Source organism: Pempheris klunzingeri, chromosome 12, assembly GCF_042242105.1.
Source record: "Pempheris klunzingeri isolate RE-2024b chromosome 12, fPemKlu1.hap1, whole genome shotgun sequence".
Lineage (NCBI taxonomy): Eukaryota > Metazoa > Chordata > Actinopteri > Acropomatiformes > Pempheridae > Pempheris > Pempheris klunzingeri.
This window is the reverse complement of record NC_092023.1, coordinates 12679793-12694568: the sequence shown is the minus strand read 5'-3', so window position 1 is coordinate 12694568 and position 14776 is coordinate 12679793. Positions and strand designations below refer to the sequence as shown.

The following is a 14776-nucleotide window of genomic DNA, read 5'->3' as shown; positions in this document are numbered from 1 at the left end:
AATCATCTGTTTTTGTAAGAAGAATGGATTTAACCTCATATATTTTTTATTTTGTTGTGATGGGAGAATGTATGACTCACAAGAGAACTGAAAACACTGCAGCTGTGAGTTGTTAAGGCGTAAGATCAGATTACCGACAGGCTGAGACCAAACATAAGAGCATGTTAGAGTAAAGGAAAAAATTAACTATTCTATCCTACTAAAGATACTAAAATCTGCAGGTGGACTGCTGATGGATTTAGAGATATGAATGTCATCAATGAAAGCCAAATCTACAGTGAGACACACTGACTTATTTACTGCGAAATGCTTATATTGATTACTTGTCAGATTCTTCAGTCTCTGCAGCTCTCTTTTCATGGTAATAGTGAGAAAAAAGTCAATGAAAATATTCATGGATGAGTTGTCATTATCAGGAAATGAACGATGCAATAAAGGCGCATGCCATCATCTATATCAGGTTGGAGCTGAAATACAATATTGGAAATTTTGTGTCATGCAGCACAGATATGATGCACATTGTTTTAATTTTGATCAGATTCCACACCAGCTTGCATGAGTTAGTTTCATGCAAGTTCCAATGATTTAATACCATAATCAGAAAGTTGCATATAAAAACCTTCAAAGACAAAATGATTTTCATATGTGACCATTTTTAACATTGCACTCGTTCACGTATGAAAACCAACTGTCGTGTGTCTAAAGTGCAGTTTCTGAAGCTACACTAAGGAGAAAAGGCTGATATGAAAACGTGTCAACACACACACACACACACACACACACACACACACACACACACACTGAGCAGAGGATATCAGCGCTAGAAAGTGGCTGGATGTGACTTGGTATGTTAAACACATTACCAGGCAGCTGTGCAAAATGTAGTGACAGTGAATCACTAAGATGGTTTTTCCCAACCGTTTTAACTTGTGATATGCTTGTGAGTCATAAGCAGTTCAACTAAAAAGTGGTTTGATAAAAAAAAAATGATAGAAAAGTAAACTTAATTTTGCTTTTTTTTCATTCCTTTAATCATTGTGTGACTCTGGGTACCACATGGTGACTCTCAATGGATCAAAGCTTTATCTCTTTAGCTTTATCTCAAAAGTAAAAAAACAGACTGGTCGGTAAAATCATACACAAAGCACGATAAAAACATAATGTGTTTGGAATTATGAAATAATGCCAAAGTTGCCAGAGCTGTATTGAAACCTTGGTAGATAAAGGTGCTGAACAGACGCACACGAAGGTGTGTTTAAGGAAAGTTACTTGTTATTTCTGACATTTTTCCTAATTATCCACCAGATAAAACAAACAAGATTTGTTGCCACATGCAATGTTCCTACACCCTGTTGTGAAATACAAACCGTGCTCCAAATATTCTTTTCAAAGAAATTTCACAGGTTCAGTTGGTTCATGCCAGAGATGTTGCAGTGTGGCATTTGTTGGCCATTTTTGTTTCAGTCTCAGTGAACATTTACAAAACTTCCTCATTTGCTCGCCTGGCACTGGACTCTAACCAAGCCTACACAAACACAAAGCCTGAACTGTCTTCTCCTCCTCAGTCTGTAGCAAGCAAGGAGTAACTGCATCACTCCCCAATTCTGAGCCACCTCATTTATTTTTACAGAGAGAGAGGGAGAGAGAGAGAGAGAGAGAGAGAAATGGAGGAGAATAAAGATGAAGTGCAAAAAGAAGAGGTTTTGCAGTGGAAGTGAGAGTTACATAAAAGAGAGACAGAGGCAGAGAGAAGATTAGAGCTTTGGGAGGGAAAGTGGTGAGACAAGTATTGAAACAGGGAACATTAAGTGAAATAGAAAATGACAGTGACACACAGTAATGAGATGGGGAAACAGACTGTGTGTGTGTGTGTGTGTGTGTGTGAGATGAGGGAACAAGGGTAAAGAGTCGTCATTTAGCAACATCCTATGAGTAAGAGTGTAAGTATGGGAAAGAGGAGAAAGGAAAGTAAATTACACTTTTTTTAACAACAACTGCCAAAGACAGACTCACCATCTCCCCCAACCATATTAATTATTCAGTAGCTTTTTAGTCTATGAAGCCAGTTTTGACACACACTCACTCCAGCGACTAGTGGAGCTGACAGGCTGACCTGTCGCAGCAATAATTAATTGGTATATTTTTGGCATTTTTCAAGTTGTGCTGATGGATGAAATGAAAGAAGAGTGGTGAAGGCAGAAGGAGATGGTGCTCTTTTTATGGGCACTTCCCTGATCACTGGATAGTACACTCAGTAATATTGTCCAGAAACACAATAATGGACAGTGCCAAACGTATTGTAGTGGCAGAGTACAGATTTAAGATAAGATATTCCTGTATTAGTGCCACGGCGTGTGTGTTACAGCAGCAAGTACGCAAAAGCAAAAGAACAGCAGAAACAGAACTTCAGTAAAACAATAAATAATAAACTAGTGGACAGAGATACACACAATGTGTTCAATTTAAAGAAGATGAAGTATAAAAATAGGGACAATGTACAAAGGGGGGAATATAAAAAGTATTGCACATGAAGTGCGGAAAATTTAGTTCTAAATAAATATATTGCATAGACTGATGTTCTGAATGATAACAGTTGGTGTACATTATAGTGCTGTTATTGTCAGATTTGGTGCATGTGTGGTCCACTTGGAGCAGTGCTGGTTGTAGAGTCTGACAGCTGCCGGAAGGAAGGACCTGCGATATTGCTCCTTCACACACTGAGAGTGTGTTGCTGAAGGAGCTCTCCAGTGCTGTCAGTGTGTCCTTCATGTGATGGAAGTTGTTCCGTCTCATGGATGATAACTTTGCCATCATCCTCCTCTTGAGCCTTCTTGATGAGCTTGTCCAGTCTCTTCCTGTCCACAGCTGTGATGCTGCTCCTCCAGTAGACCACTCTATATAAGATGGCTGATGCCACAACAGAGTCATAGACGGTCTTAAACAGTGCCCCCTGCACTCCAAAAGGCCTGAGCCTCCTGAGCAGATAGAGTCTGCTTTGCCCTTAATTGTAAAGGGCATGTGAGTTGTCGGTCCAGTCTAGTTTATTGTTGAACTTCTGCAGGTGGCAGGTGTGTGAGTTGTAAGTCTGCAATGTAGAGGGTGAAGAGGAATGGAGCCAGTACCATTCCCTGCGGGGCCCCCGTACTGCAGACAACCATATCAGACACGCAGTCCCATGTCCTCACTTACTGTAGAGGGTTGGTGAGGTAGTCCAGCAGGAGGTGATGGTCCACAGCGGTGTTCTCCAGCTTGTCCCTCAGAAGTGCAGGCAAGTGCTTTTTGGTAATACTCCCAAGATAAGCGCACTGCCGAAAGCATGCCTAGTTGTGTCCTGATGAATAGTGTAGGAATTGATGTTTCTGTTTTTAATTGTAAATATAGTACTCTAATTTTAACTGTAATTTGACATATTAAGATAAACTTAAATTTGGTGTCATTATATATCAGATTATGTATCAGTTGCTCCTCCAACAGACTGCACAGTCATTAGCATGGCACTCGGTAATTAAGGGCTGTATGTATCAGGTATTTTAAAGGTGTGGATCTGGCTGAGCCTGTCAGACAGACAGAAGTAGCACCAGATTTACCTGCTCTACCTGGCCTCTGACACCCAGTGCCGTACGCAGACGTCTTCTGCTCAGCCTGGTGTTTAATCCTCCATATGAGGTTTAAAAGTGAGACTTCTGTCTAACTAGATTTCCAGGTATTTATAAGACTGGACATCTTCAATTTCAACAGAGTCCTGCGTTTTTAAGAATAAAACACATTAAGTCTTATCAGCAAAAGCCATGGGCACACAAGATTGTTTAATCTCCATACAAATTGGTATTAGAAGTCTGTGTTGGAGTAATTATTAGCTGCCACCAGCAGCTCTATAACTTTTCTCTGTTTGTTGGTCTGTTCACGCAGATTTCCTCCCACCATGGCAGCTACAGTTTTCACCCCAGGATGCTAAAACTTGCCATGGATATCAAGTCTGTTTGTGTGTGTGACTGCATGCATGTGTAGATGCATTAGTGTGTGTGGCTGCAGCTATTGCGAATTTATACTTGTATAGCCTGTGAATAATAATAGATCAAGCACAGAAACCTGCGGTACCCCATTTGTTATTAAAAGGGAGGTTGATCTGAGACCATCAGCACAGATCTCTTGTATTCTGTCATGTGAGGGTTGTCTCTGAATTATTTGTAGGTATTTGTTTCACTGTTCAGTGTTTTCTCGTGTATGTTGTGTTTTTGTATAAGCCCCTGTAATAATGGAAATCCACTGTGTACTCCGACACTAGAAGACAAGAAAGCTTCTACCCACGGGCCAGTGTCGCAAACAGGAAGCAGTGTGCTAACTTTCTCACCGCTGTAGCAACACCAACAACAAATCAAGCATGTTCTAGTTATAATAACTGTGTGCTTCCACTTGGACTCCAGTCATGCAGATATCTTCCCTCCTCCACTGATGCTGATTAACATGTTGTGCAAACCATATTTTAGTTGTATAACAGTGTGAATCCCTCTGGCACAAATCTGTGTCGAAGCAATACTGAAATCCATCACTGGGCTCTCTTTGCTCTAAATAAAATGTCCCGTGGGTGTCTTCCAGGTGCTCAGTCCTACAGCTGACAGCAGCTTGTCAGTCAAAGTAAAAACATTATGCCACAGTTTGCACAAGAACTGATGGCTTAAGAATAAAAAATGATACAGAAGAAGCTTTATCCAGCAGCCTGGTCTGAGAGGTGTTTCCTACAGGCTACTAAGTGTTGTGTTAACTTGGCTGGAGTAGCTGCAAAAACACAAACTCACACACAACACACACGCGAGGAAAGAAAAAAGCGTCTTGTCAAGGAAGGGAAATGAACATCTGGGAGGGGAAGCTGTTTAACTCCAGGGGTACAGGGGTAGGATGGGAATCCCAGCTGAAAAACGTTTAACTCAGTATAACAACATGCACACCAACGACCTCTCTCTTCCCCCTGAATTTCCAGCTAGCGTTTTTTAGCTGCTGGGATTCGTACCAGTCAACACTGTAATGAACATTAACATTCCTTTCATTTTACAACTTTGGACCATGAAACATCTTTTGTCCTACGTGATGATCACTTCCCATCTCTGTGAAGAACAGAGAGTGAGCGGCAGCTGTGTCTGTTGTATTTGTAACCTCAGCCCTCATGTGGTGCGAGGTGAGGGGGTGAGGAGTGGGGAGGGGGTGAGGAGTGGGGGGGGGGGGGGGTGTAAACACCTCCTGATGGAAACCGTCTGCTGTGTGTCCGCTGTCACTTATTGGCAAGTCTGTGCTTTTAGCAGGAAAGGACGCAGGATGACTCCAGACCTTTTCATTTCCTAACACACACACACACACACACACACACACACACACACTGGTAGATTTATTTTATTTTCAGAATGCAGACGGACTCGCACAGATCTAACGTCGACACGCTCCCACCCATTTTAACAACAAAAAGCTGTCGTAACATCTGGTTAGAATCCGCTGTCCCTGGATGCCTCCACACACAGCTCAGTTTTCAAATTGATTTTAAAAAATCCTCTTGAAAGAACGAAATTCATTAAAGATGAATGAAACTCGAGGAGAAACACAACAACAGTGGAAAAGCAGGCGGTTTCTTCCAAACTGATCCTGCTGCTGTTTCACGTTTAATTTGTAAGTGAAATTCCTGTGAATTTATACAGACGACACATGCTCCAGGTTCAGATGGTCAGCAGCTACGTGGTCACATCCTGTGATGTATCCTCCCTTCACTCCTTCCTGCTCTGTGAGAGAGAATGAAAGAAGTCAATGGGTGTGTATACGCTGATGTGAGAGTATTGACCCAGTAATGTAGCTACTCACACATACACACACACACACAGTTCTCCAATGATTTTTGTGCTGAAGACCATATTAGAAACAGGTTATCTTCTGCATTAAGCCACCAGAACTCCTAATATCTACACCAATCATACAAAAAGCACATCACAAAATGTGCCATGTGTCTTTTCTATTGTATTTTATGCATGCAGCATTTCCTTCCTTCTTTCAAAAAACACTTTGCACCAGAATACATTTCACATTTACATGTTGGTTCAGCCCATTACATTGGAACTGGTAATGGTTAGCTGGTAACTAATCAGCCCACACTCAAAGCTGTTACAGTCTCTGTGCTACATTTCTTGGGTAAAAACCACTACGATAAGCAGTAAGATTAGAAAAATGGACATCAAATTACCACATATGGCCTCTTGATGTCAAATGAAGTCAAATTCAAATGACAGTCATGATTGACAGCGACTGCCTCTCTTTCCCTCTCATCCAGATCCAGCCCTACGATAAGATCGCTGCTCGAGGCCTGCCAGACAACGTTGCTGACAGCCTGAACAAACTGGTGGTGGTGAAGCTGAACGGAGGCCTGGGCACCAGCATGGGATGTAAGGGCCCCAAGAGCCTGATCAGTGTCCGCAATGAGAACACATTCCTGGACCTCACTGTGCAGCAGATAGAGGTACAGAAACATAGAAACACATGACTTTAAGGCCTTGGAGAGCAAAGATGTATTTGTAAGATGTCAGAACCTTGAAGGTTTATTGTTCAGTTGCTCCGAAATAGACATTTCAGTGAGTAAAATGCTATAAAAGATGTAAAGTGGCAAAAACGAATGTGAGCTGCTGCCATTCAGAAAGACCTTTAACTATATAAGTATATATTCGTCCACAGCTCACTGATGAAACCACTCGTTTCATTTAGGCATAAGAACCAACCAACAGTTTACGGATCTTTATTTCAGAAGAAATAATGGATCAGGCCGCTGTGACACTTAAACTTTTTCGGAAGTTGTTCTCATCTCGCAATGTTTCTTTAGGTGGTTTTTTTTATTGTTTGATGTCAGCAAACCTCCCACCCCTTCTGGTAAATCCATCATTGCATAATAGCTTAAATTTTACTTTCTTCTCTCTCACAAGCATGCCTTTACAAATCCCATTCTTGGCAGCAGGATCGACAGTTAGGTATTGCCCAACTCAACACGGTCGTGTATACAGCAGTAAAATGGCCGGTTCCTACTCTGGCGCACATGGTGTGGCTATGATGTCAGAGTGGGTGTGGCGCAGCGAGCAGAAAGCGATGTAATATTCATCTGCTCTGAGAGCAGTCATTCTGCTTTTAGTTTGAGTTGTCAGACAATCACAAGCGAGGAGCTTTCTTGATCACTCCAAGCTACAAAAGTGCAGAAAAATATGTTTACCTGAGGATTGAGAATACTGCCACCTGTGCTTCTCAGAAACCCCAGATTACAAGCACATGTCTCTTCCTCTTCTTACCGTGCAGCATGTATCACAAGTCTCTATTTCTTTACGTATCTGAGTTGCTGGGGGAGGAGATGTGTTTTTTAAGAGCTGGCAGTCTTTTGAAAGGAATTCAGTGGAATATCTGGGGGGAGTTGTAGTGAAAGAGGATCTGTTGGTGTGCAAGCAGGCAGGTCTGCAGGATTGGCAGGGAAACAGAGGGGGCTGTGTGTTGGAGTAGAGGAGTGTGTGTGTGTGTGTGTGTGCATATATGTGTGTGTGTGTGTGTGTGAACATGTGTGTGGTTGTTTTTGCCTGATTATACATCGAGACATGACATATACAATAAAAAACCTTATTCACTACACCAGCCATACAACTACAACCTTTGATTCATATATGTCCATTCAGACTTTAGTATGCTCCACAAAAAATAAAATAATAAGAAGAATCACATATTCAAGCAGCATTTTGGGAGAAGTTATATACAGATCAAAGTGAAGCCAAAGTTTTGAGACAGCATTAATATGAAGAAAAATATCTGTCTGTCAGCGATGATGATGCCAGAGCCTTGGTGTGTGCAGTATTGTGTAATTGAGTTTATATAGAGCGTGTGTGTGTGTGTGTGTGTGTGTGTGTGTGTGTGTGTGTGTGTGTGTGTGTGTGTGTGTGTGTGTGTGTGTGTGTGTGTGTGTGTGTGTGTGTGTGTGTGTGCGTGTGTTTGATAACAGCCTCACGGGACACTTCTCTTCTCCCAGCACACTGCTCTCTGTGTCCGAGTCACTGCTCTCCATTTTCCTCCCAGGTCTGGTCAGATTACCTCCCAACTGAATCAGCCTATTTAGAAAGAGAGAAAATGGATCCATACACACACCGACCCGTAACCACGTCTCCTGTGTGAGACGCCCTTCTCAGCCACCACACATTTCAGCACAGAGACCTGAACACGCACACTTAGAGCAGCCATGCAAGATTGGGCTTACTGGAATGGCGCCACCTGGCTGCTGAAGACTTACTGCTTTCACCTGAGCAGCTCTCTGTTACTGCAGCTGTTAAGCAAGTTGAGTTAAGAAGCAGGTGTAAAAGAGTCTTTGGGCATGATATCTTCAACATGTCTAAGATTACCTTCAGACCTGTTGGAATTAGTGCCATCCATATTAGAGCATCTTTTTCTGTTAATGCAAGTTAGAGAAGCAGCAGGAAAACTGGACTGTAGCTTCTTTTCAGACTTGCACATGGTCGGTATTTTACTGGCTGTTTTTGCTGCATGTAGCCTCAACATATTTTAGAGCTGATTATAGTATAATAATAATAAAAAAGATACACATTATATTTTACATTCGGCCCTTTTACTCCACTTTTTACTCCAAGAAATCAAATGATCTAATATTGGTACAAAAAAAAAGAAGCAAAGATTGGAGAAAAGTCCAAAAAGGAAAACAAATTAGTTTTTTCTTCTTTAATGCACTTTGGACCCTTCAGATTTATCTTGTGACACTTTGGAGGTTTCCAAATCCTAGGTTGGGAACCACTGAACTAACTGTACTGTATTTAAAGTAATTACAACAAGCACCACTTCTACCTGTCATATATAATAATATGTCAAAGAATTGACATTTCACTACTGAACCAGAACTTTCACTTCCAGTACATTTAGCAGATAGTACATGTGTACTTTGCTCATGAAGGATGAAAATCATTAATTGTTTTATGATTCAGGCAGCAAAAGAAGTGAGTCCAACTTTTGCCCTTGCGTAAGCAATTTGCTGTTGCCACCAAAATGTTTGGTGTTTGTTTGGTGGCTTTCTTGTCACTGCTCATCATGTGGACGTGGCAACTACAGCAACCACATAAAGGAAAAAAGAGCTCATTTTTGCAGAAGTGGACCCTGGTTTACGTGACATTTCTTCAAGAATATACAAAAATAGAAAATAAAGAAATGTCTTAAAGTCACACATCAAAATTACATTTATATTTGGTAAAACTCAATTAGTTTTTAAAACATGTAGACAGAAGGCAAATAAAACTTAATCCATTTTTATAATTAAATAGTTACAGTTACACACATGCAGTTGTACCCAGTTTTATCTAGATTGCCAACATGTAGGAATTTTTGAAGACTCCTGTGTTCTCTTTTATACTGTCAAGGTTTTCTTAGTACAAAACAGCAGTTTAAAAATGCAAAAGAACATTTCTACACATTGGAGCTTTAAGATATCCATTGTCCAGTGTGTATCCAATAGGTGCATGGAACGGCACAATATTAAGACAACATTGGACAAAATGTTCAAGTCACTTTGGTTACTCTAAGTCATTGTCATCCCTCCTGTCCTTCGTTTCCACACACCCACTGTCAACATATCAGCAAATTGTGAGTTACTCCTTTCTTAGTGTGTTTGCAGTGCGTTATGTTGTAGTGTTTGTGGGCAAAAGTGATGTAAAAGTTAAGAGAGGTCTTTAACAACTCGAAGTGTCATGACGGTTCCACAGAAGGATGTGGGGAAGTTATACACAGTCACGCTCAGTTTATCCACTTATTTAACTCTTGCAAATGAGAGGTCAGTGTTCGTCCTGCCCACCCATCCTGCTTTATTAATGGAAAGGAAGATGTTCTCGCTTGAGTTTAGAAAAGTCAAATTAGCGCTTGTTTTCTGCCACAGGCTGGAAATTCAACTCTTTAACAACATCCTCACGTCAACCTCCCCACTGATTCATATCCAATCCCAACGTCTTCCTCTATTCACTTTAATGTTCTCTTATCTTGGTAAAAAAAAAAAAGAAAATGCTTCCTTCTCTCCCTGGGTATTACTGTCCTTCTTTGTATTCATTCTTATCACACAATCACGTTACAGAAATATTGTTTCCTGGGCAGTTGTTCTTAGTATTCATTACATGTTATACTGATCCAGGAATTCATATGTATTTTGTTGTGTCACTCCTTCTACAAAACCAAGTACAAATGCCATAACTGTCGCTTGTATACAAAGACAGACTCCTAAACAGATGTTCAACACATTTATCATACGTACGATAAATGTGTTGAACACATATCCTGCTTCCCATAGATCTACATACATAAAGATAATGGTCTAATTCTAAATCATCAACATAATTCATTGTTATTTATCTCCATGGTTTCCTTTCTGACTTGGTGGGTATTTTAAAGGGTGTTTCTCGCCTCAACATATTTTAGAGCTGATTAGTCACTGAATTGATTTATCTTTGATATAATCTGCATAAAGTTTTTGTCCTATGTTGCATTTCCTTACAGTGAGACATTGATAGCATTAGCAATAGCGTAGCGTTAATATACAAATGGCCATCCCCTCTGGTCACATGATGATCAGCCCGAACTCCAAATATGAAAGACATTTCTGAAAGATGGTTCACATGGAGTCTGTCAGCCTCTCACAATACCTGCCTGCTCACTGTTACAGACTATCCAGTCCATTTTAATTAGTGGGTCAACCTAAATGTATAGTCTATCACTGAAATCAGAATTGTATACATATAAAATAAAAAAATACATTTTATTTTCTTTATTTTATATGTATACAATTCTGATTTTTCTAAACCATTTTCTAAACATATGCAAAAATGTTCAGTCAGATCTTTGACATTTCCATCCATTTTCTTTACCTCTAACTTTAACCTTGTTATCCCCTCAGGAACCACTGTTAATGTGTGCTTTAAAATTCATTTACTGTCAGTTGCTGCGTTAGCGCTGCGCATTGGCCGCTTGTAGAGGTCAACTGTTCAACTGTCGCTGGTATTTATATGGTTTGTGTTTGCTTTGTCAATGTCCCTTAGCACCTGAACAAGACTTACAACACAGACGTGCCCCTGGTCCTCATGAACTCCTTCAACACAGACGAAGACACAAAGAAGATCCTGCAAAAGTACACACACCACCGCGTCAAAATACACACCTTCAACCAGAGCAGGTGAGAGAACACACTGGTAACTCTTCAAGTACAAGTCATGTTGGATAACACGCCTGACATTATATCAGCCAATACTAATGTATGCTGAGATTAGGTCATACCAGATATTAAATTGGAAGACGATAGAGTACACAGAAACAGTTATGGGCAGATTTAAGCGACACCACTCGTTAGCAGTATTGAACCCAAATGTACTGAGTGAACTCACTTTGCTCTAATAATGACCTGATCTATACTGTGTGTCTGAGTAGCCAGTAGACAATCCCCTGCTGTGTGCTGCGTCTGATTCTACACTTGAACAGCAGCATCCAGACAGGAAATGTCATGTAATGTATGGAGGAAGTCATTAATATTTAATGCCCTAGTGTCTCCAATGTGTCAGTCAAGGGTAACGTACTTTTTACTATCTGCTTTGAATTATTCAGAGCGCTTGTATGTTGTGTGTGACAGAGGGTGCAAATCAGTTTTGGACTGGGTGGGGGGATGTTAGCTCTAGCAGCACAGAGAAAGTGGTTGAGTAGTTGAAATGTCAATCAATAGGAGAACAAAGAGAAGTCTGTGGTCGGGGTCGTGAGAGTAATTCATAAAAGGCAAATTAAATTCATTGCTCATCACACTATCTGGTGTTCCAGTTCATGAGGGAAAGTAATCTGCTTTATCCACCAGACAAATCCAAAAGTTGTCCTACCTCTTTCATTATTTTTTAGCCAAACTAAACTCCCCACTTGCCTGCCAAAGTGATGAGGAGAATAAATAAACTTAACAGTCCCGCTTGTAGATCTAACTCTGTGTATGCTTGATTCTTTTTCAAACTTTTTTTCCAAACCATTCCTGCAAAGATCCCAAAAATCAAGTTAATTCTAAACTCCAATTAAAATATAGGTAAGAAAGCCAGCTGTTTCCTAGTATTAACTAACTAAGGAAAATAAGTACAGTTGTAAATGAAATAGATAAGAAAAAATAACATACACACAAATACAATGAAACTCACCAAAATCTGTAGATGAGACTAAAAAAACAAAGTGACTTGTACTTGAGAAGGAGGAATGAGAAAATGCAGATTCACAGCTGAGATCAGTGAACAACTCTAAGTGTTATTGATACTCATTTAAAAAAACAAAATCTAAGCGATTCCTTGATAAGATATATGATGATTTGCCTGTGTAGTCTGGAAAGAATAACTGTTCCTTCTGAGGCAGAAATACTGGATCTAAGAGACGAAAAACAATTTTGTGGACATAACAAAATGTTCTTCGACTTGGGCCTGAGAGGAAATAAAACCTTTGAAGTCTATGAGCTCACATCAAAACCGCTCATCTGAAACACCTTCTCGGAAGAGGCGGCTGGATTTAAACCCCCATTAAAAAATGGTGCACCGTGCAGCTCCTCTCACCTGACCAGCTCATCTGCATGCTGAAATATCCCCAAACTGCCAGAAACACAGGCAGCTCCCACTCAGTGCTGTTCCTCACGATGAGGTTTGTTAACTCAACCTGACGTAGATCCTTCTTAGAAACCCTTTGATCAGTTTAATGCAGAGCGCGATGACGGCTTGGACTCTCTGGCTTGTTGCCTCATCTGCCTTCCTGGAAACGGCAAAAAAAAGTTTACTTTTTGACACCGTTGTTTGAAGTCCTTCAGTGATATGAAAAGATGAAATTTCCATGCCGCCTGGCGTGTTACTTTGTTGGGAAGCTTCACTGGCTTTGGATGTGGAGCAAAAAGAGTTCAGACTGCTTTGTCTTTGTGCTGTTTGTCTATTCAACATGTGCAGTGTCAGACTGACAGCTCTGACTGTTTGACTGAGATTAAAAAGTTACTCTGGCTTTCTTTTTAGAATGACTTACATAGTAGTCTTATATAAGAAATACAGACCTTATACATACCAACAGAACAGGAGATAAATGTTATATTTCATCATCACATGTATTTATTTAAATATTCAGCATTTCATCCACAGTTATTAGGATTAATTTTACTCTGATAATCAATATTTTTATATTAACAATACTTGAAGTAATTACATCTAGTGTGAAGGGTGTCCTGTGCAGTGTTCATGTACGTGTTTGCAATACGTGAACAGTATGTTGAGTTTAAAGCTCGTTGCACTGCCCCCAAGTGGCCTGAAAAACAAATAAATGCAGGTTTAAATGTGGGTTTTGTCCTCTCTAGATCTAGGTTAAAGTCAGCTCTACTCGTCCACACTCACACTTTTAATTCCAATCGAATCTCAGATCTTTGATTAACTTCAAGCTGACAGTTGATGATGCTGAAGATGAAAACATTTTTGCAGTGGATACGATATGACGAACAAATGATAAATTACAATGTTGAGTTATCATCCAGCCAAATGTTTGTTGATGTATAAAGTGAATTTAAAACAAAGAAAAACTTCATAGCTGATAGCTGAGCTTGATTGCTTCCTCTGTCCAGGTACCCTCGCATCAACAAAGAGTCCCTCCTCCCTGTGGCCACAAACCTGAGCATGACTGGGCAGAGCGCAGAAGGCTGGTACCCTCCCGGGCACGGCGACATTTACGCCAGCTTCTACAACTCGGGCCTGTTGGACCAGCTGATCGCGCAGGGGAAGGAGTACATCTTTGTGTCCAACATCGACAACCTGGGAGCCACCGTCGACCTCCACATCCTGCACCACCTGACCAGCCAGCCCAACGGCAAGCGCTGCGAGTTCATCATGGAGGTGACGGATAAGACGCGCGCTGACGTCAAGGTACGTGGAGAAGGTGGACTGGGTTTATGTATAGCGAGTGTTGATTTGTGGATTCAAGCCATCACAATATGTAAATCACAATTTCTTTACACATAGAGGAGGGAGATATTCTTTGTATCAGTTCATGCAGCATTATTTTGCGTCGGTTTGCATCAGTAGACATGAGACATCTATGTATATCCAGTAAAGAAAGATATTAAAATTTAACTAGAGTAGTCTTTATGTCTGAAATAAATGGAGAATAACTTCAGTGTGAAATTGCTGTTGGTTGTAATTTTCATGTTTTCTTCATATTTTCAGCCATACAGATAAATTTAGCTTAGTTTCATATAAAAGTATCATATAAAAATCATATAAAAATTATGTAAAATTTTGTAAAATAAGTGACTGATGTTTTTCAGGGTGGCACACTGATCCAATATGAAGGAAAACTGCGTCTGCTGGAGATCGCTCAGGTCCCCAAGTCCCATGTGGACGAGTTCAAATCGGTTTCAAAGTTCAAGATCTTCAACACCAACAACCTGTGGCTCTCTCTGGCTGCTATCAAGAGGCTGCAGGAGCAGAAGGCAATGGACTTGGAGGTTATAGTCAACCCCAAGGTGAGTGAGGAGGGGAGGGAAAAATACAGTCATGGCAAATATAAATCAATTATTTGGAATATGGCAAAAAAGAGCCCAGATAATAATGTCTAATTCCCTGTATGTCTTCCACTCAAATACTACAGTGAAATATATCAAGGTATAAAATGTAGAATTTCTTCTAATTTTCCGCGGTCACATAACGAAGTCACTGTTTTTTTTGTTTGTTGGTTTTGTTTTTTGCTGAGATGA

General features: G+C 40.4%; 1 protein-coding gene across 2 annotated transcripts in view; it reads left to right on the top strand.

Moving 5' to 3' along the window:
- ugp2b (UDP-glucose pyrophosphorylase 2b) overlaps positions 1-14776 on the top strand; it is a 30378-nt gene that overhangs the window by 11490 nt on the left and 4112 nt on the right. For both annotated transcript variants that reach the window (XM_070841371.1, XM_070841370.1), the window contains exons 4-7: positions 6308-6493; positions 11082-11215; positions 13649-13946; positions 14348-14545. In XM_070841371.1, coding sequence (XP_070697472.1) covers positions 6308-6493; positions 11082-11215; positions 13649-13946; positions 14348-14545 — 816 coding nt within the window. The remainder of the gene's footprint in view (positions 1-6307; positions 6494-11081; positions 11216-13648; positions 13947-14347; positions 14546-14776) is intronic.